At 32.5% G+C, this 23,226-nt stretch overlaps 2 protein-coding genes across 2 annotated transcripts; one reads left to right on the top strand and one right to left on the bottom strand.

Annotated features, from left to right (window-relative positions):
* Positions 1-5,191: 5,191 nt before the first annotated feature.
* Positions 5,192-15,361, bottom strand: LOC105330466 (spidroin-1). Its single transcript, XM_066088306.1, has 4 exons — positions 15,246-15,361; positions 14,373-15,089; positions 5,611-6,324; positions 5,192-5,276 (listed from the first exon to the last, which is right to left on the bottom strand). Exons 2-4 carry the CDS (start codon positions 15,084-15,086, stop codon positions 5,268-5,270), a joined length of 1,437 nt encoding a protein of 478 aa, XP_065944378.1. The 5' UTR covers positions 15,087-15,089; positions 15,246-15,361; the 3' UTR covers positions 5,192-5,267.
* Positions 15,362-19,301: 3,940 nt separating this feature from the next.
* LOC136276408 (eukaryotic translation initiation factor 3 subunit F-like) lies at positions 19,302-19,755 on the top strand. The gene is made up of 2 exons (XM_066088307.1): positions 19,302-19,338; positions 19,439-19,755. The coding sequence occupies exons 1-2, from the start codon at positions 19,302-19,304 to the stop codon at positions 19,753-19,755; spliced, it is 354 nt and encodes a 117-aa protein (XP_065944379.1).
* Positions 19,756-23,226: the final 3,471 nt, after the last annotated feature.

Below are 23,226 nucleotides of genomic sequence, written 5' to 3' on the forward strand. Positions count from 1 at the left end.
TTCTGTACAGAGCTCTGATTTCGATCGTTTATATAGTGTTCGCCCGACGACCGTCACACGGAAGGGCGGTGTTTGTGGTTGATATCTTGTCAGTGCGGTTTCATAATTATAATGTTTAAGGAAATTGAAAATATTACTGGGTTTAAGAAGAAATATTTCTTTATTTCGTCATTATAAAAATGATAAAATATGGTTGTTTTCTAATTTGGACATGTGCAGACGTCGTTTTATAAATTCTGAATACATAATTCAATTAGTTATTAAAGCTTATTTATATTAACAAGTTGGAACAATGACTTTACAGATTTGCTTTCAAAATCCCCGTGTGAATAAAACAGATACGTACGATTTGAATATATTTTACTATTCATGTTGGAATTAGCATATTGATGTTATGTAACGATCAAGAAGAAACATTTTTTCTTTGCTTTAGTGATCACAAGTATGTCATATTTTGTATTAAGTTAAACTATTTCTGTTAAATGAAAAGAAATATAGATATCTTTTAATTTCAACCGATATAATTACCAAATATTTAAACTTTACCTAAATGTTTTATTAGAGAATTAAGATATTAAATATTTCAAATCAAAAAAAAAATAATTATGTATAAATAGATAATAAGTAGTCAACAGTGGTTTCTCATGAATTATTTTTATTATCCTTAAAAGTACATGCTATATTTAAAAATATATTTCAACGGCATGTACAGAACACAAAGGTTTTTGACATGCACAGTGGTGACATTTTTAAACAAATTTTTAGCAAACCACATTGGATAGTTTGCGCAATTATATTATAAATGATCTCATTTAATTTGAAGTATAAATTATTATTTCCTCAATTGACCTTTATTCAATTACTTTTTAAAAAGAAATTTGACGTCCAAGCGTTCCGATGATATTTTTTTTCAAAAACTCAAGAAGTAGTAGCTCGTTTAAATGAAACAGCGATTTTTATTTTACAAATCAGATTTTGTTCATTAAAAAAAAAAAAACTCATTACAGTTTTTTTTTCCGAAATGAGAGGATATATCTTTTAAGACTTTTTTTGTAGAAAATGAAGGTTTTTTTTTTCATATTAAGGCTTTACATGAAAGAAAAATCACTCACATAATTTAATTTTTCTGAAAATTTTATAGTGATACCTGGAAATATTTGAAATTTTAGAGAAATAGGACGTCATAATTGTGTCTCACATCGTCCTACAGCTACCGTTTCCATCTTCTTTCACAGTAGTGTGAGCCAAAATGTCAACGCTAGAACTTTGTCTTGAAGTTAGTTTTTAATACATTAAATATATTTATGTTTATTTATATACAGAAGAGTTTTCAGTTACTTAGATACACAAAAATATACTTTAACTGCTAACTTTATATAATCTATGTAATTTCGGTAGTAATATTATGGAGAAATAGCGCTTACGAATGATCTTTAAGACAAAAAAGAAATGATACAATTAAAGTCCCTATAGAGAAATTAATTCAAATCGAAATAAAATTAAACAGAAGCCATTTGCAAATGTATCACTATGGCAGAAATTTGACTAATGGTTTTTGATCAGTTATGGTTTAACAAAATTCAAACGATTTAAAGATTTATAAGACTCTTATATGATGACATCACTTGTTACCATTGACCTTATAACATGACCCTGAAATTTTATGTACACATAAGCGTTTACATTTGTGAAGGTTTTATGTAAATTTCATGGCTTTACTGTAAAAATAGAAATAGGAAATATCCAGAATAAAAGAATACTAAATTAGCCAATATGAATTGAACTCTATTCTAACGTAGTTTTGAATACTGCTTTTTTATTTTCATTGTCTTCATTTTTTCGATATCTTTTTGTTGTTGTATTCTTGTTTGTTTGTTTGTTTTTTATATTTACTTACTTTTGTAATTGATGGAGATTGTTTTTATTTCATTATTTTTACAAAGAATTTTGCCACTGTTTTGTGACTTTGAGAAAATGTTTTATTAAATGTCCTAATAAGTGACTGAATGACAGAGGTTTGTCATTGTTATCTTTCCATACCCTTCAGTCACATTTCAGTTACCCTTCAGTCACATTTAAGTTTTCTGAATGGCACAGATTCATCCTGATATATAAGTGTTTCTGCTAATTTACGAAGTCCATATGGTTTTGATACATATATGTCCTATATGAATAAGAGTTGTTTAATATAATATTCTGGATTATCATAAAGTGGTGACTTATTATTTCTAGAACATTCTTTAATATCCAGGTAAATCATATAACCTCTTGTATATATAATTTCTAGAATTTGCTAAATACATATTTTAGGTTGAATAGCCTGTAAACAGTGCTAATAAGAAGCTTTTGTGCGAAGAAATTGAATTGTGGACACTTGTCTACTTACTGATACATTGTGATTTGTGAGATTTACTAAGTATGCAGGATAAAGAACAGATACTCTTACGTTAGAATTCATATTTTAAGTTGTATTGTTTTGTATTTATATATATTACTACAAATAAATTGTACAGTTTAACCTTTCTGATTGATCTTTGGAAGGAATTTAATGTTACTCCACCCGTAACAGTGTGTTTTTAATTGATGCAATGTCATAATCTTTTTCATTTCTAATATTTTTTTTTGAAAAAAATCATTGTAGACCTTTCGTTTGACGCTTGTATTTTTTTTTCTCGGCTATATTTATGTTTACTCGTCTAATCTCATTTTCATATAAAAACTATTTGGAAAACAGCTACAAGAATATTAAAATAATTAATATTCTTTGCATTCGTTAAAAATATTACAACATCATATTATGACTAATAATAGTATAATGTCATTTTGAAAAATAGCTAAACAACAAAAGTTTTATGCAAAATTGAATGGGATTCGTTCAAAGGTTACCTTAACCACTAATTTTTCATGCATTAATACAACCATTGCACAATAAATAATATACGTATTAACCATACGTTTGGTATAACTAATTGGTTTTTATTGCCAAATTTAATAATTTAGTGCAGATGAGAATGTAAATGTTTTTACAAATAATTACTGTAAGCTGCTTATAACTCTTCATTATTTGGAACATAAATAGCATTTGATGACAATGATGAACTAAATATATACGGAACGACACGACTGTCGTTTATAACTTGGTTGAGCTTTATTATTTAATAATAACCACATTATGTTAATTCAATGACAATAAATTTGGTCAGAGTAAGAGTTCTCAGCATTAAACACGTTAAGTTTCGACTTGTCCTTGAATTCTCCTTTTTTTAATACCTTCATGCATCTTTTCCTTTTGATATTAAAACTCAACATTACGCAATTGCGTGTATAGTATTTTGATGGACAAAACTTTCTATGATAAATGAAGAGTTACTTAGTCAAAAATTAGTACGTTACTTTTAACATTATCGTTTTCGTTAAGTTTTACTACTTTCAACCTTGACTTTCAGAAATTTGGAAAAATGAAAACGTGTCCTTTTTAGAAAAAAAGTGCAGATATAAAATCAAATCGAAACAACATAACGTTATCAGTTTACAAAACCGTTACACGACCGCTATTTATACCTCAGATAGCGATCACACACTAGGTATAAATCATTTATGCAGTATGTGTTGCCTTCAATTTAAAAACTGTTAGACCTAACGGGATAGAAAATTGTAAATGTTTTAGACCTTTAAGCCACGTATAAAATTGTTGATAGCTTTTGTAGATTATAACCCTTGATAACTTCTAAAAATGCAGTATGAAACATAAGAATTATTTGTATTACATAAAGGCCTTCTTTACATTCTGACAGTTGACTGTTTTATTAAGATGCATGAGCGTAATCTTTTAACAGCACAAATGTAGATATCTTGATTGGAACGCTTGGAAACGGGGGTTTTCCTCGGGTACTTCTGCTTCACCAAATATCATTGACACGCTCGCACTTATATCCGTACAAACAAGAGTTATTAATATTTCACGTGGAATAAAACAAAACAAAATAACCACACAACAACAAATATGTCTAAAGCAACACAAATGACTTGTCACTCCGTATTAAGACTACAATATGTTTATAAAAATTATTTATGGTGTATTGTGCTTTAATGCAGGTTAAATGGGGGAAATGAATGTATTTTGATTTTGAATTATTAATATTGAATTTGACTAAAATATTCCAAGTTTTTATTTCTTTTTTCTTTCTTTTTGTGTTAAGAAATTTATTATTGACAAATATAAATTTATAAAATCAGAAATTTTAATTTCGATCAACTGTTATTGTCTAAATTTCTGCTTCATATCGATTTAATCAAATGAAGTGGATAAAAAACATTAATTAAATTGTTTTTTATTACATGTATTTGTATATAATACTAATTGGGGAATATACAATTATCTATGCACACGGCAATGCTTTTGATGTTGTCGAAGACACACATATCAAAAGTAATTCAATGATGTTTATGGAGGAGGAGGGGGGGGTCGGTTGAGCACAGTGGAAATTTTTATACAAATACATGAGACGACGGTTGACTATTGTAGCAAAATAAAAAAAAATTCATCATTTTAATCATATGATAAATATATAAATGCAGAGACGAAGGGGTGGGATAAAAAGACTATCCAACATCATCATAACGGGAGGGCACTCTGTTTCTTGATTTTTGGGTATAATTTGAGATTGAAAACACTTTGTGGTAGAACACTATTATTTCGGTAATACTTTAATTAACGTCTCTTTGCTAATTTTACCTATTTTACGCCACCAGCCTGAACAAGCGCACTAGGTATTGTCTAGTACAACGGAAATAACATTTCCTTTAGAATTATCGCCGTTCTTAGTTTAAGAACATTCAGTAGTTTTTCATCATTTTTTAACTTTAATAAATAAACCAAGCTCAGTTGTCAATTGGTACTTGTATATTCATTAAGTAACATTGATGGAACCATTGTATCAAGATCAGGTACCTGTGATTTGCCTTAACTATTGAGTGCTAATCAACGATCAGTTTTCATCCAATTTCTCAAATTTTTAAGATAAATTGCATCAAAAATACTTTTATTTAAAAGTAAGATTACAAGAATTGATTTGTTTTTAAATACTCTTTCACAAAAATATCATTAATGAGACATTAGGGATGGTATTAACGGTCTTAGCACAACAAGATATTCGTAACGAAAACACCAGTGACTAAATAAGCTTAAAAATATTTTTACAAGTATTTATTGCACAACCAAAAACATAAATAAAAGGGATATTCATCAGTATACCAGACTGCTCTGTCTAATAAACCTACAAAATATGTAAAAAGAAAAACATGAAATTAAACAAATATCACTAACATAGCATGAATGGTCATTCAACCGGAATAGATGGTCTGGTTTTCACCAATTTCATTTTTATACTTTACATAACTCCTTTAGAGGCAGCGCTATGTATGAACATAGAGGGAAAATTGAAAAATTAAAGGAAAAGTGTTTAAAGTTTTTCCTTTACTTAATAATGATTTATACATGTACATGTAACCCTTAATATTATATGCAAATATTAAGGGTATAATTTTTACAGAATACTTTTTGCAGGAAAAGTTATGCAACTTAGGAAGTTAAAGATCAAAGGAACGTACCTTATTACGTCTTCCAATACCTCTCAGTCCACCACCAACAATGTTGTTCAATCCTCCGAAACCTCTATTGAAATTGTTGAATCCACTAGCGGCAGCAGAGGAAGCAGCGGCTGCATTACCAGCAGCAGCAGCTGAAGCGGCGGCAGATCCTCCTCCAACACCGAAATATGGATTGCTGTAGTAGGGGAAAGACTGGTAGTATTGGTTGTAGTAGTTGGGATAGTACTGGGAGCTGTGGATGTTGTTGTAGATTTGTCCTGGGTAGTAGCTGTATCCAGGCTGGTAGTAGTTGAATGGAGCAATCAAACCTCCAGATCCAGAGGCGGCAGCAGCAGAGGCGGCAGCAGAGTTACCAGCAGCGGCAGCTGAGGCAGCGGCGGCATTTTGTCCAGCGGCAGCAGCAGCGGCGGCAGCAGCGGCATTTCCGGCGGCGGCGGCAGAAGCGGCGGCAGATCCACCTCCGATTCCAAGCAATCCAGTGTTGAGTCCTCCAGTTCCAACAAATCCAGAGTTGACTCCTCCAAAGCTACCGGAGCTGATGATTCCTCCATAGGTGCCGTAAGGGCCTACTGAGTTGACGCCATAGGTACATCCATATGGTCCGCAACCTCCAAAGTGGTTACCTTTAGGGTAATAATCACCAGACTTAGAGTAATAGCTATCAGCTGCAACGCAGACAATGATGCAGGCGAGGGAGAGGAGTCTCAACATCTTCTAGAAGAAAAAGCATATATCAATATCCATGTGCATGTGTTGTAATTATTTCACGTGGTATGATTTAGATGTTTCAAGAAGATTTGTTTAACTAAATTAATAATACTAACTTACTTCTTTGCTCGGTCAACTGTGTTCTGTATAGAGTTGTGATTTCAGCCGTTTATATAGTGTTCGCCCGACACGGAAGGGCGGTGATTGTGGTTAATTTCTTGTCAGTGCAATTTCATTATTAATAATGTTAAGGGAAATTGAAACAAATATTAAATTTTCAGAAAGAAAAAAATTGTTTCGTCATCATAAAAGTGATTAAGTGGGCTCGATGGTTTTGGCCATTTTAAATCTTGATCTTTTTTATAGAATAGCTCTTAATTGAAATATAGGATAATACACAAATTCAAGAGTCAAACTTTATGGATTTTTTTCTTTAGTTAAAAAAAGTTAATAGAAAATCCAATGATATCTTTAAATCGAAAGCAGATCGGTGGTTAGTTTGTTGACCACCAATCTTTCTTAATTATATTTTGGACACGTTTTACTTTGATTTTCGATTCATAATTCGATTAGTTTTTTAAGCAAATTAACGATATTATAATGGATGAAGTAATTATTCCATCTTACATTGTGCTGTTATTTCGTGCCTTATCCCCTGTGGATTATAAAAATATGCTAGGATAATTACTTTTTAGGTGTACTTTTGGAAATAAAACAGGAGTGTTTAAAAAAAAAACGATAACGCTTTAATTACTTATCCGACTTCGATGTGTTTAGATTATTCCTTTTGTTTGTTTAAATGATAACAAATACAAATAATTCATTTTCTTATATTATTAGATTAAGTTCTGACTTAATTCTAAAAAAAGTCATTATCATTTAAATTTTGGACAGCATTTCTCTTTGATATCAGAAAATAGCTTGAATAGATTTACATATACACAAATTAAAAATGAATGTTCCGAGACTGAAGTTGTCATTAGTAAACAATAGTGCTATCATATTAATAATCATTTTTACACAACAAGTACGTGCTAAATTTGTTCTTTGAAAGTCGTCACAATGACATATACATAAAACAACACCTTAAATATGCACAGCGGTTACCATTGAGAAAACATATTTTAAATAAACCACACCAAGCGTGATGAATAATCTCATTTAGTTTTGAACTCAATTATCATTTCCTGAATTGGGATTGACGTCAATTATATATCAGACGATATCTGATGACACAGCGACCTTTTTTTTTCAAAAGTCAACCATTCAATATCTGTTTGTAACGCGCTTTTCATTGGCTGAAGCATCCCACTACACTGACCGTTCAATCGTTTGCGTTTAGAATCGAACAATTCGGATAAGTATACGTTTGAATTTATTATAAGTAATTGTTATTTATAAAGGAAATTTGTCTCATTTTCTGTTTTTGAAGAAAAAGGGAATAAATGGGATACCAAAAGAATTTATATTCATAGAATCTAGATTAAAACACCTTACGCTTTTCTAAAAACCGCTGTGCGATTTATAATGTATAAAGCGTTCAACCCAATCGATTCTCGTTAAAATTTTGTAATAATTGGATTGACTTTTGAAGAAAAAATAACCAGCTATTCCTCTAAATAAGACTACCATTTTTATTTAAAACTAATTTTTCGTTCTAAAGAAGAGACAAAGTTTGTTTTAATGAAAGAATATTTTTTTTGTGAAACTGAATGATTTTTTAAAATTTATTTAAGATTAAATAAAATTACATAAAGTTAAAGAAAACAGTCTGATTATAGTTTATTTTAACCGGTTTTTTTTAAATTAGCTAGGTCAAGTGAAAAGCATGTTCTGCAGATAAATACAATGCATGGTCAAATGTTATATCACATATACTTAAAACGGAAAATTGAATTTTCCTTTTTTTATATACATGATTATTTAACAAGATAAATACTTCAAATCGTAGTTTTGATGACAGTCCCAAATAAAGAAATAATTTAACAGTCATTCATATTTTCCATTATATCTTAAGATATGGAAAATCCTTAATATTTCGAATACCAAACGTAAAACTGAAGTTGATATTAAAGCAAAAGTTGATTTATGAATAAATGATGATAATGATACAAATAATTGTAAAATCGATCTTAATGAAACATGTAACTCTGTTTTATATACAAAAGAAATTTTACAGACTGTCAGTAATTAAATAAATAAGACGCCAGGGTATGACAATTTATGATACAAATGTATAATTATGTAAATCGGAATTATGTGTCCTGACATTGTATTTTTTTTAAATTTGATTTTTGATACAGGCATAGAGATTGGTATTATTAAACGAATATACAAAATTAAAGGCGATCGGACTCTCCCAGAAAACTATAGACCTTTTACGTTAGGTGGCAAGGGACAGTTTTCTTCTATACAATTCACTGTAGTTAGAGGATAAGTATCTTTATAACTATGTGACAAGAATTCCCTCAATCACCATTCAGCACAAATACCTTATAAGGCCAGTCACCAATTTCAAAGAAAATTCCCAGTCAGAATGTTTTAAAAAATTTTCTACATAGAGTTTTTTCAGAGATTTTGACCATTTCAAACTTCGCCCATTTCTCGTGGTTTTTCAGATTTTTAGACGTCCCTCACCTCAATCTCTGCAACGGTTGACCTTCTGTATCGTGTGAATGTTTGCCAATCACATGTCAGAAATTTACCGATGTTTAGTTTACTATGGCCCATCCACCTTCTTTTCGTGGTTTTTTTACCTCCCTTCAGTAACGTGCAATTTCACTGTGTAAAGTCAACACAACAGTCATAGGAACAGGTTTTGCATTTTACTTTTGATTCTTATGTACTTAACACTAGGGACCTACATATTGCTTACCAATTTCAATAAGAGACACCCCTGTAACTAATCAAAGATAATCATTCAAACAAAATTCATGAGTTTAAGCAATACTCAAAGCCTTCAAGTTGATCAACTTTCACATTTACAAAAATATTGACGAGTACTTTATCCGAAACTGTCCCTTGCTACCTTATAAAGCTGTTAAGGCAAATTGTTTACAAGAATACTATGGAAGCGTTTGATTATTTTTTCTGAGAATGTAGAATTAATTACTGAGGCCCAAACAACTTCAAAAAATGATATTGTACTCCAGACGCCCTGTATTATCATTTTTAATTTTTTGGTGCAAATTTATGATTTTTTGCAAGAAAAAAATATCACTGCGCATTCTTTAACATCAAATAAGCTATTGACACGGTATGGAAATCGGGTTAACGATCAAAATTATCAAACAGTGGTGTATATGGTTAATGTCTTTGATTTATAAAGTCCATGTGAAAATAAATCAAATTAGTGTTGGATAAGACCCTTAAGAATTTACTATGTGTAATATGGGGGCTAGACAAAGTGAAAACTTATCACCATTTTGTTTTTCCTTGTACATTAACGACGATTTAGAAAACTACCTTGTACAAAATGATATTAAAGGTGTAACTATCCTTATCGAAAATTTGGAAACTGAGATGCATACAATGTTAAAACTTGTTATTCTCTTTTATGCTGATGACACATTTATTTTTTCTGAGAACCCAAACAACATAAATCACTGATTTTTTTTAATATGATCTGTGAAAACTTTATTTTAACATTGAAAAAGACTAAGTTATTATTTTTTTTCAAAAGGTCGTATTACAAAAAAAATTTATTCATGCAGAGATGTACCTCTTGAAATGGTGAATGAGTTCATATATATTATTATTTCTCGCATTATCACCGGTGTGAGATCGGTTTGTCCGGTGTGAGACAGCAGTGTGAGATTTTTCTGTCTTACACTGTGTATAACTACGCTGTTTTAAAATGTAACAAACGTTATCTGCTGTAGGGAAATGCAAAATAGTGCATTGAGATTATCCATTAAGTAATTGTGTTGCATAATTAATTACAATTTTTCATATTTTAATTGAAAAAACTGTCGTATGCTTTCATTTAACTTGCACTATTTGAAGCACGCGGAGGGATAAACCGAAAGTAATCTTTTGAACGTCATAACATAAAGTTGTCAAACATCATTTTTTAAGCTAATATAATGCGAGAAAAATAATCATTCATTACATACTCGTGTGGGATAGTGAAATTCCACCTCGGGGCCAAGATTCACGGTCTAGGACTCGGCAAAGCCTCGTCCTAGACAGTGAATCTTGTCCCCTCGGTGGAATTTCACTATCCCACACTCGTAATAATAATTGATTCGATTAGTCTCACAGTGGAAATTTTTAAAGTACGAAAAAACATTCAACCACGAAAGCCTCAACAGCTTTGTATGGAGTATTTAGAAAATAAGATATCGACACTTAAATTGATCTGTTTAATAGTTTTATTAGCCAAATCTTAAGTTAAGGCTTTGATGTGTGGGGCTACAAAAACACAAATACTTTAGAGAAAGTTCATTTAAAATTTTTGAAAATTGTACTGCATATTAAGCCGTGTACCAAAATTGTGTAGTTTATAGGGAAACTGAGCGATATCCATTGATAATCTACATCAAGGTTCGAATTATTACATACTGTGCTAAACATTTAGTGGCGCATGATTGTAAACTTACGCATGTAATGTATCGCTATTTTTATAAATGTTTTCCTAAGGGTTCGTTTATACATCCATTGGTAAACTATGTGAGAGGTTAACTTAACTCATGAGGTCTTTCTTATTTCTGGATTGATCAGTTTTTGTTTAAGAAACGCCCATTAATCAGGTTTTACGAGATCGGTTCAAACATGTAGAAAATTCACACCATGTTTGAATGAGATATCTAGAATTTTCAAGAAAAGCTTTGGACAGGAAATTTATCATACGAAACTGCAAAACGATTTAAGAGTCATATTTACAAAATTCAGACCTGTAATCGTTAATTACAAATTGAAACTGGAAGATAGTTTAACACAGAAAGATGTCGTAGAATCTGCTCAATATGTACTAAAATCATTTCACTATGTTGTGAAATGTCTAGCATTTTTTAATTCCGCAACACATGAGTTAAAAAAAGTGCTTATCAAATGCTAACAAATATATTATGGAATCATAAAAATACCATAGATATTGATTCGTTAAAAAATGCGTGTTGGCATTCAAATTGAGTTATGTGCGTTATATTTACATTTTGTTCAACTTCTTGTCTTGTCTGCAAATGTGATTTATACCTTACAATTCCTATTTTATCCTAAAAGTAAGTTCATATTAATGTAATAGCTTCTGAGACAGCCAAGAGCATGAAATTTGATTTTTGCTTGTGACATTGCAGTTTACAGCGTTCAACATTTGGGCTCAACTCCAATATAAGGATATAGTAGTTCCTTTATGGAAATATTCCTACACCACAAAGGGATTTATAGATAAAAATCTATGAGATTTCCATATAATTATGTCGACGGTTGACAGTTGACACTTTTTCATAACATTTCTAGTGTCGACCGGGGACAGGTCGACGGTTGACAGTTGACACCATAACATTTTTAGTGTCGACCGGGGACAGGTCGACGGTTGACAGTTGACAGTTCCTTTAACACATTTCTAGTGTCGACCGGGGACAGGTCGACGGTTGACAGTTGACACTTCCTATAACACATTTATAGTGTCGACCGGGTACAGGTCGACGGTTGACACTTCCTATAACACATTTCTAGTGTCGACCGGGGACAGGTCGACGGTTGACAGTTGACACTTCCTATAACATATTTCTAGTGTCGACCTAGGACAGGTCGACGGTTGACAGTTGACACCTCCTATAACACATTTCTAGTGTCGACCGGGGACATGTCGACGGTTGACAGTTGACACTTCCTATAACACATTTCTAGTGTCGACCGGGGACAGGTCGACGGTTGACAGTTGACACTTCCTATAACACATTTCTAGTGTCGACCGGGGACAGGTCGACGGTTGACAGTTGACACTTTTCCATAAACTACTGTCGACCGGGAAACAGGTCGACGGTTGACAAAATGACATAACGATAGGTATGTAGGTTGCGGAATTGGCCGAGGTTTGCCAAATGGTATTTAGAATATACAAAATGGAGTCGCATCCCATCATTTCACTATCGGCCAGACAGCCTCATACGTCTCTTCTGTGGTATAGTTAGGGTAGTGGTATATCATTGAATTTAATGAAATCTTACATCTTTACAAATAGTAAAATGTGTTGTATTTAGTTTTCAAAAATAAACTGGGGTGGTGATAGGGTTTTCATGGAGGCCTAAGTTTTACAAATGCTTCCTATTGTGACGTCATCAATCCCGCAGGATAGGAAAACAAAGAATAAATCTGTCGACTGTCAACTGTCAACCGTCTACGGTCGACAGTAGAGAAGAATAAAAACTGTCAACCATGTGAGGTTGACAGTACTATAATGGGGACCATATTACTACTTTCAAATTTGCAAGCTTCCGCATAGGGACTAGATACCCTTATAACGGAGTTGACCCAACATTTGTTTCATCAAAATAAAACTCGTCATTTTAACCTTTCAGTGCTCTGTGTGTGTTACGGTGTTATAACTGCCGTAGCTTTCAATGCATTTTACAAGCAAAAAAATATGTGAAATTTAAATATATGCTCATGAATACAATGCATTAGATATTGGTTGAGAAAATGTAATAATGTTTTTTTTCTTTTGCTTTACGTCCTTTTTTGTTGTCGTTTTAAAAAATTCATAAATAGAACATACTGAAAAACTTGGATAATTTTGGTACGATTGCTAAGCTTTGCACAAGTAATTTTTTTTAAAGCATTCGGTAGACGGTCATGCGATGTCTAATAGTATTTTTGGTTTGACCAATATAATGTGCTCCACATCAAAACATGTTATAGCATAAAATAGAACGTCAACATGTAAAAAAGGAACGCATCTTAAAATGTTTGCCGCGTTAAGAATTTGAGCTGTTCTTCGGTTTGTGAATATAGACAGTTTGTGCATGATTTTAATATATACAAACATACTTTGTTTCGTCTAATTTCGTTGAAGTTAACCTTAAGTAAAAGTGTTTATTTTTTAAGATTTTAACCTACTTAAAATGTTTTATTGTCATTAACAGCCTTATGATCATTTTGTTTCATTCCTTTTCTTTAACCTCGAATAATCAAAACAATTAACAAATTGGCTAAAATAAAAACTCTAGAAACAAGGTTTAAAACAGTTTTGTGGACAATGCTTGTCACTGATGAAAAGTTTAAAACTCGACATGTGGATTTCAGAAATGGAATTTCCTTATGTAACACTTACAACGATATACGTTAAATTTGATATATCGGAAAAAAATAGCTGGCTAAGGTTGACAAAATTTGACATCTTTTTATTAATAAAACAATACTTTTCATTGTCTTATTCCATCTAAAAAAATCTTCAAGGTATTAAAAATCCAGACATTATCTTAAAGAACTAAAAATGTAATTATTCTGATATATTTCAGACCAAACATAGTCATTATCATATTATTGGCCAATATGAACTCGTCACAAAACAGAAAATTTTAACCAAATCCTAAATGAACAATATTCTTGTAATTGAGTTTTACTATTGTATAGCATTAGAATCAGAACTTGCCATACAAATGATTAAGAACAGAGTTATTCCTATAAGTAAATATCTTATAAAAAGCATGAAAAATAGACTGTGATTTTTAAAAATTCCAAAACAGGTATGTTAAACGACATGTACTTTTAAATTTTAGATTCTGAATTCTCCTTCAAAAATTCAATGAAAGAATTGGAACGTAAATGAAAATGTTAAACAGAAGTTTATTGCACAACCAAAATCACAATCAAAAGGGACATTCAGCAATATGAATTCTTGACCTTTCAGTTTAGTAAACCTGCAAAATAATTAAGAATAGGAAATTATAAAACAGTAGAATATTTTCAAAGCAAATAATAATAAGTTTAAAAGTGAAAAACATAGTTTAAGATCAAACAGACATTGTAACCTATAGATAGGTAATTAAGCTAATGAAAAGGACAAATTAGTCAGCTTTATGCTAAAGATAGTAAGTAAAAGAATATACCTTATTACGTCTTCCAATTCTTCTCAATCCACCACCAACAATGTTGTTAAATCCTCCAAAACCTCTATTGAAATTGTTGAATCCACTAGCGGCAGCAGAGGAAGCGGCGGCTGCATTACCAGCAGCGGCAGCAGCTGAAGCGGCGGCAGATCCTCCTCCAACACCGAAATATGGGCTGCTGTAGTAGGGGAAAGATTGGTAGTATTGGTTGTAGTGGTAGGGATAGTACTGGGAGCTGTAGATGTTGTTGTAGATTTGTCCCGGGAAGTAGTTGTATCCAGGCTGGTAGTAGTTGAATGGAGCAATCATACCTCCAGATCCAGAAGCGGCAGCAGCAGAGGCGGCAGCAGAGTTACCAGCAGCGGCAGCTGAGGCGGCGGCAGCATTTTGTCCAGCGGCAGCAGCGGCGGCGGCAGCAGCGGCATTTCCGGCGGCGGCGGCAGAAGCGGCGGCAGATCCACCTCCGATTCCAAGCAATGCAGTGTTGAGTCCTCCAGTTCCAACAAATCCAGAGTTGACTCCTCCCAAGCTACCAGAGCTGATGATTCCTCCATAGGTGCCGTAAGGGCCTACTGAGTTGACGCCATAAGTACACCCATATGGTCCGCAACCTCCAAAGTGGTTTCTTTTAGGGTAATAATCACCAGACTTAGGGAAATAGCTGTCAGCTGCAACGCAGACAATGATGCAGGCAAGGGAGAGGAATCTCAACATGTTCTGGAAAAGTACCACGAACTGGTTTTTAAAATCACTTTTTACACCAAATACATAATATTGTCATAATGCAGGATTATGTTGTGTGTTTTGCATGCTGTGGTGTCTGTCAGGTAGAATGAAATAATATCAAATAAAACGTAAACTCAGATGACTTACTTTTTTTGCTATGTCAGCTGGAGAACTACCCTGTGTTCTTCTGTAAAGTGTTCTGATTTCTGTCGTTTATATAGTATTCGCCCGACGAACGTCACAGGGAAGGGCGGTCATTGTGGTCAATAACTTGTCAGTGCGATTTAATTGTTACTAATGTAGGAGGAAATTAAGATATCATTTCTCATCCACTTTTTTTTCAAAAATGTGTATTCATAATTTGTTTTTAACCTTCTATAGTCATTGTCAGCATGTGTACACAAGTTTAGAAAATTTTTATTTGTTAAGCACAAAAAAAGCAAACGACTCAAATTTAGCAATGCTTAGCAGTCGGGTCAATCAGACTTGTGACAAAAAGTAAATTCTTGAGTTGTGTAGAAAGAATAAACGATGTTGAGACAAGACATTTGACACGCTACACACGTGACCCGTCGCACAGCCAACAAAACAAACAATAGTTTTATCATCAAATTATTAGTACTTTGTTAGGGTAAGGTTTGTCAGGTGAATTAATTATTTCTATTTCGGTGGTTCTTTTTTCCGTATCCATCAGAGTATTTCGGGATGCGATTTTTCTATGCTGCATAATTTTAGGCAATTTTCAGCAAAACGTTTTTAAAAAAAAAGTAAAGTACACAGTCTCAAATATAAGTAAATATATATCACTTGTTAACAGAGGCAGTATCACATTAATTATCATTTGTACAGCATTACAGGTAAGCGCTTAATTTGTTCTTTAAATGCTTTCTTGTTACAATGATATGTACATAACACTAAAACTTTTGAAATATCGCTCAGCGGTAACAATTAAGAACAGAATATTTTAAACGAACCACACAAACCAAGCAGTATGATAAATGATCTCATCTTATGTTCAACTTGATTACCATTTCCTGAATTGACAATTACGTAAAGAAATATTTAAACAGATATGATGTCAAAACCATTCATTGAATTTGTGAAGATTTTTAACAGTGTTTTTTTGTCTATGCTTATAACATAGATTTTTGATGTATAAATGTCTAGTTATATTGCTTTTCAAGACCTGTAAAGTAAAACAATTATTATAGAAAACGTATTCCCCATTACAGAATATTATATCAAAACTAATTATAAACATTATTTACGTTGTCAGTAGTCGTTCATGTAAACAAAAATTCCCCGACATTGTTTATATTATGTAGTTGTAATATGAATAGGCTTGAATAAGTTATGGTTGGCTTGTGATAATTTCAAAGAAATTCCCAATCCAATGAAGACATACCTCTTCATAATTTATGTCTTAAAATAACTTTAAATAAAGATGTATAATTTACCCAATATTATCTTTCGAAGGGTTTCTCATTTAGTTGAACATCATTGCTTAGACATGACTGCTGTATTGTTTAAAATTTCATGTTTACATTTTGTTTCTATGTATAAATTCAAAAATTTATTTAAAAGAAACAATAAGAATGATAAATTTATTGTTTTTGTGTCATTTCGAATGATGCATGTAGTAACTCATGAAATGTATCTTAATTATTTGGCATGCTTTTTGTATCTATAACAGTGATGGTACAAGTCTTTTACTCCCGCAACCACGAACTCAATAAGGAATTTAAAAAAGTTGATTCATTAGAGTTTAAACTTGAATTTGAAAAGGACGTTTAGTTTACTTGTAAACAGCTTAAGTTCAATATACGCACACAGGAGATCACAATTTTGCAGAGATTTTCCTCTATCTTGTCAATATCAAATCGTCAACGATTGAGATATATGAAGACAAGACAAAAGGAAGAATGCTAAGAATAGAAAATATCCATCAATTAATATGCAAAGTAATATATGTAAATTAAATTGATAATGACAAATCAGATCTTATATAACTTTAATCGTAACAGCATGCATTTACATAACGTTATTTATAGTGCGTGGAATTTTCAGAATAATTAGACTTGGGTGTTTAACTGGTAAATTCCCTTAGACTGGCTGTTATAGTGTATTCAAATTTATTTTAAAAAGGAATGAATTTTCTAGATCAATCATTTGTTCTGAAAATTTCTATATCTAGATGTTTTAACTTACATGTCTTTGGTTAAAAAAAATCAATATAATTGTTGAGGACCTCGTATTAAGGGCTATATGAATCAACTAACTTTAAAGATAATGGGAAATGTCTTACATTTATTTTTTTTTATGTAGATTATATCTTAAATTACCTTTACTCGCGTTTGAATTTTGAAAAGATTTACACTGCGCCAACAGTTTTTCCACAAATTTGTTAATTTACCGTTTCAAAAAACTAGGGTCCCGTTCTTTTTCAGTTTTGGTTGGTACAGATTGACAAAGATATAGTTAGTAAAGTAAATGACACCAATAAAGGAATTACCAAAACGCCAAAATTTACCAATCTTTAATTATTTGAGCGAGCAAAAAAAAAAAAACAACATTTACGACGCAGGAGGTTATATAGGACGAAAATGTATTTGCTGTTCGACCTACATTGTAAAGACACTTTATAAAAAATGATCTCTTTGCATATATTAGTATGTAAATCTGAAAACCTTAATGTCATCATGGCTTTACTGCATCTTCAATTGCGTCACAATATTCAAATTATCCAATCATGAAAACAATTGGTATAAAGATATTTCTTTAAATCTACAACAATTGTATTTAATTATTCAAGAGAATGTTAGTTATCAATGAATCTACATTTTTATTCAAGCATATCCATAAAATTACCAGGTTTTTATCATCGTATATGTTTAGATGATCCCTGACTTGAATCATCCTATATTTTTCTAAAGTATTTATATTTGCCGTCTCAGGAAATATATAAAAATCAATAAAGTGACCTGATTATTAAAATAAAAGAGCATAATTTTAAGGCAGAGTATTTATTCTTTTATGAAGTATACCAAATCGTTGAAGGCGTTTGAAGATTTGTGTTAAAAAAATTAGCCAAAGTTTTTCAAAGTCTTTTTCAATAATTATAAAAATTGTAAAATGCTTCAATACTGAGGAACAATAGCTTTCAAAACTAAACAGTAATTGATATAAAACCAGACTTTTTACAATTCCTTAACTACAGGATTTTTTTTTCAACAGTCCCTTACTGCTTAGCAAAAAAATATCCAATCTTATTACAGTAAATCTTATTGATAACATTAACGAGTGCTGAAAAGGCAAACTTATGTTCATTCTATCTTACAAATCGGTGTTAAGAAACAAAACAACTATAATGAAAATTTCTTATCTTAATTATACTATAATTGTACTGTAATTCTGCGAATCCATTTTGTTCGGAACATAATTTCTCCTTTTTGTAGTTTTGATTGCATGATATTGAAACAACAATGCAATTTAGAAAGAGTTTACAAATTTTATAACCAAATATGCAATAAAATATGTTAATCCGCTTCGTAATAATTTTTCCGTTTTAAGGCATAAGAGAACTTTAAGAATGGGTTATATTGTTTGACTTAGTAAGTTATTCGTTTAGAAAATTATCAGTTTAGGATCTTGAGGATCTGCTGGATAGTTTGTTGAATAGCCTGCCTCATTATACCTGACTCTGAATATCAGAGAGACGTTTCTTCCCACCTTGGGAATATTTTCAAACATCTCCCGAAATATTTATATCAGTAAAAAAAGTTTTAATTTTATGTTATTTTATTTATAACTCAAAACCAAACAAGACTTTAGAATATAGGATCTTGGTCAGTACATTACACAGAGCCTGTCCAGTCCATTCAGTAAACCTTAAAAAGGGAAATATGCATTTTATTTCATGTAACAAAAGTCAATTGTATTCGTTAAAAGACAAATTAATTGTTTAAAATTCTCTTATAAAAATTTTTCAAGAAATTTATTTATATTCATTGCTTTAAGACAAAAAGTTTCATTAATTTTTTACATTTCGTGGTCTGACGTATCCACCTATTGATCCTAGGCCTCGATAAATTATCTATTAAAATCCATCGACTCCAATAGCAGCGGCAGCACTTGCGGTGGCGCCTCCATTACCTCTGGAAGCGGCAGCTAAAGCGGCGGCAGATCCTTCTCTTAGACCAAAATATGGACTGCTGTAGTAGTGGAATGACTGGTAGTATTGGTTGGTGTTAGGACAGTACTGGGAATTGTAGAAGTTGTAGAATTGTCCTGGAAGTAGTTGTATCCAGTCCAGTAGTTAAATGGAGCCATCCATCCTCTAGGTCTAGAGGCGGCAGCAGCAGAAGCGTCAGCAGAATCACCAGAATCGGCACCTGAGACGGCGGTGGCTTTTTGCCCAGCGACAGCAGCGGCGGCGGCAGCAGCGGCATTTCCGGCCGCCACAACTGAGACAGCGGCTGATCCTCAACCAACACCTCCAAACCCAGCGTTAAGTCTTCCAAATCCACTGTTAACTCCTCCAAATTCACCAACTAATTCACTTCATAGACTAAGACCTCCTAGGTTACCAGACCCGACAAGTCCCAATTGGAAGCCATTGTATCCACATCCATGTGGACAACACCCTCCCTTTGAGTAGTTATCACCTCAATTAGTGGAAAAGTACCCCCCCCCCCATTTAGTTTGGAATAGCTGGAATCTGCGAAAACACAGACGACGATACAAGCAAGAGAGGATACAAGCAAGAGACACGAGTGTCGGCATCTTCTATAATAGGCAGGTGACAATACATCCGCATCCTTCTTTCTAGAATTTTCCTTCGCATTGTAAGGTCGAAAAAACTTAGCTCTCACAAATTCTAAAAAATTTCAATTCAAAAGTAAAAATAACTATTCGATATAAGTTACATAAGATTTTTAAGCCATTTTGAAGATTCATTAACTGATGATGTGTATTTAGTGTATCCGAGTTTTCATGGATGGAATTCTGAAGTTCAACATAGATGTGACACAAACATTTTAACACTGTATAAACTTTAACTTTCTTATAATAGACTTAAAATCTTATTGTATTCTGTTTTCATTGAAAACATATTTTTTATAATCTTGTATGAGAAAATGCCGAAAACAAAGCGAAACCCAATGGTAAGAGTGACGTCACGGAAACTCAGGCCGAAACGAACCAAAGGCCCAGCTGCGGCTGCGGGAAGCTCAGTGGATGACCCTATTGTATTGGACGTGACACAAGTTGGTCAGCCTCCTGTGGATCCGATAATGATTCCGGAGATCCGGACCCAGGAACCAGCTACCGACACGCAAAGGTCACACTCAGAAGGTACACAAAGTCACACTTGTGCGGATGCTCAGTTTAAAGTAGTAGTTTGTCTCAACCTACCCAACCTGTTATGGAAAACACTACTCAACTTTCACTAGGCTATCATGTTGACAAAGCTACAAAGCAAAAAATAGTTAATGAGGAATATGTCAATCTAGGGTCACTGTTAGTGCGTTACCCAACGAAAACACAGTCATCTACCTTATCAGTAGATGCACAATCCAGCTTGTAGCGCATCACAAGCAAACCCACAAAATTTCCGCTGTAGAAAATTGGACTGATGTTTTTCTAATTTTTTCAGGTATTTACTTAGTAGCACATCCAAATAAAACACACCAAATGCTTAAATACATGCATGATATTCGCTTGGGTGCAGAAAAAGCAAATGGGTGGGTTACCTATGACGAACAGTATCGTTTGAGAATAGCCCTTAATCCTTCAAACAATTGAGGAACCATCGATAGTGAGCTTTGACTTGAACCGAAACTCAATAGCCACACAGCAAAGTAAACAACAGGTTTCAACATACTTCAAATGCTATGTTTACAATTAAGGAGCTATTTGTCAGCGAATCCGATGTCCAAATTTGCATCGTTGCTTTAAATGCAACAACTGGCACCCTGTCATACATTGCAGTGGTGCTCAGCCCTCAGCAAATCAATACATAGTCAATGCGCAGCGGCCATTTCAGGCAAATATGCCAGCCCCAAACGTCAACCAAAACTCTTTTCAGTCCTTTGCCGCGAGACAACCCAGACCTCAAAACAGGTGTGTTGGATTTGGGCGCTTCCCCAATAAGGGTCTATTCAATCAGTAATCATTTAAGTAGGTACACTGATAGGTTGGCTGCTCTAGCACTCAGTGAGGGTTTAACTAAGGGTTTTAAGTTAAAATATTCAGGGCCAAGGCTTCCAGTTTACAATTCAGAGTTAGTGTCTTTTTGTGACAATCTGAGATAATTCATATTATGCTATACTCTATATACATGAAAATCAATGTGTTTTTGGTTAACGTTACCTCGGTTTATATCTTTATTCGTTATCAAAGGACCGCAAACATTGTATATGCTATCAGTATACATAATAAACCATAATATAATATGGACAGAAAAAACTCATTTCATAAGTTGGAATTTACGTTGTTTTGTTGTTTTTACAACGCAAAAAATTATAGGAAATTTTTAAGAAATGTTATTCGTTTTAATTAAACTAATTAACTGAGTGAGTTTTAACCAAACAAATTATTAATGGAAATGACATTTCTTTTTAACATGAGTTTGGATTAAAAAAAAAATGTATTAAATCAATACGGTAAATTTAACTTCTAATATGATGATCTTTTAAGTTATAAAACAACATTGAAAAATTGAATTCTTCTCATAAAGAAGAAACATCACTTTATACTTTCTATCGTTTACTTAATTATATTGACATATAAGGTCGGTTTGGGTTTTTTTTTATACATTTCCTTTCGAAAATTGCAGTACTAGTATATTACAAATTTTACCAATTTTGGATAAGCACAGCCTTATATTTTGTGTATCTATTAAGGGTCATGAACTACATCAAATCTTTTTAACAATGGCTTAACAAAGCAAATATATAACAAGGTACACAAGAAATTTAAGAAATGAGGTTTGAGGTCAGAAGTCCCGCGAAGCTAAAAAAAAAAAAACCACAACATAAATTAAAATGAAAGTGTACTAGTTAACCTGGTTGACACTGCTCTAGCGGTAAGCAGACAGAATTTTTTAAAGAGAGGGATGAATACAATTTGCGTAAAATAAACTATCACATTATTCAACATGTTGTCAATGGACTGGAAGTTCGCATGCCCCTATCAAATATAAATCTTAGTTTGTTTTAAAAAAAATATTAGAGCAGTTGTGAAACATGGTTGGAACACTACAGGAATTAATTGTACATGTGTTATGTTTACGTCTTTTGCATATTTTCAAGGTATTTTTTCAAGAAAATCGATAGTACTTTACACAAGAAATGACTAGACTGAAAGTTGTCTAAAACATGAATGGCTGTCAATTATTTGTACCAAATAGATTTCTTCTGCTATATCTATTATCATTACCAAAGGAACAACAGGCTCTAAGATTAATTACAACTATTCTATATTTACGGGGAGACGGTGTTTTATGTTTGTAAAAATACTCTGCCCACGAAATACACAAGAACTTATCATATCTAAACGTTGATTGAATTCTTTTTAAAATACATATCTTTTGGTCCTGTCGAAATAAAATGGTCTCCCTTTGACAGCATCAGTAATACGCCTAACAATACCCAATAAATTTTCCGGACAATATTTAAGGAATCAAAAGTTTAAAAAATTTCAACAACAATCTTAATTTATTGGTGTTTTAAATTTTCATGTTTCTATTGTGGCTGACATATTTGTTCAATTTATTTAAAAAAATCCTACTATTGGCTTTACAACAATGTGGTTGAGATTAAACGTTAGTTTCTGAGTAGCTTTCAAGTTTCTTTATATTTTATTATACTGGTAAGAAAAGCGCAATACATTTCAATTAAACATTTAATTCACAACAATTACTATATTGTTCATCGAATTCATTGAGTTTCACGTCATTTTCACACTCATTAAGTGCATTTCTCCTTTTTTAGCTCACCTGAGCTGAAAGCTCAAGTGAGCTATTCTGATCACTTTTTGTCCGTCGTCCGTCTGTCCGTCCGTCCGTCCGTCCGTCCGTCCGTCCGTCTGTCCGTCTGTCTGTCCGTCTGTAAACTTTTTACATTTTGAA

This window comes from Magallana gigas, chromosome 6 (genome assembly GCF_963853765.1).
Source record: "Magallana gigas chromosome 6, xbMagGiga1.1, whole genome shotgun sequence".
Taxonomy (NCBI): Eukaryota; Metazoa; Mollusca; class Bivalvia; order Ostreida; family Ostreidae; genus Magallana; species Magallana gigas.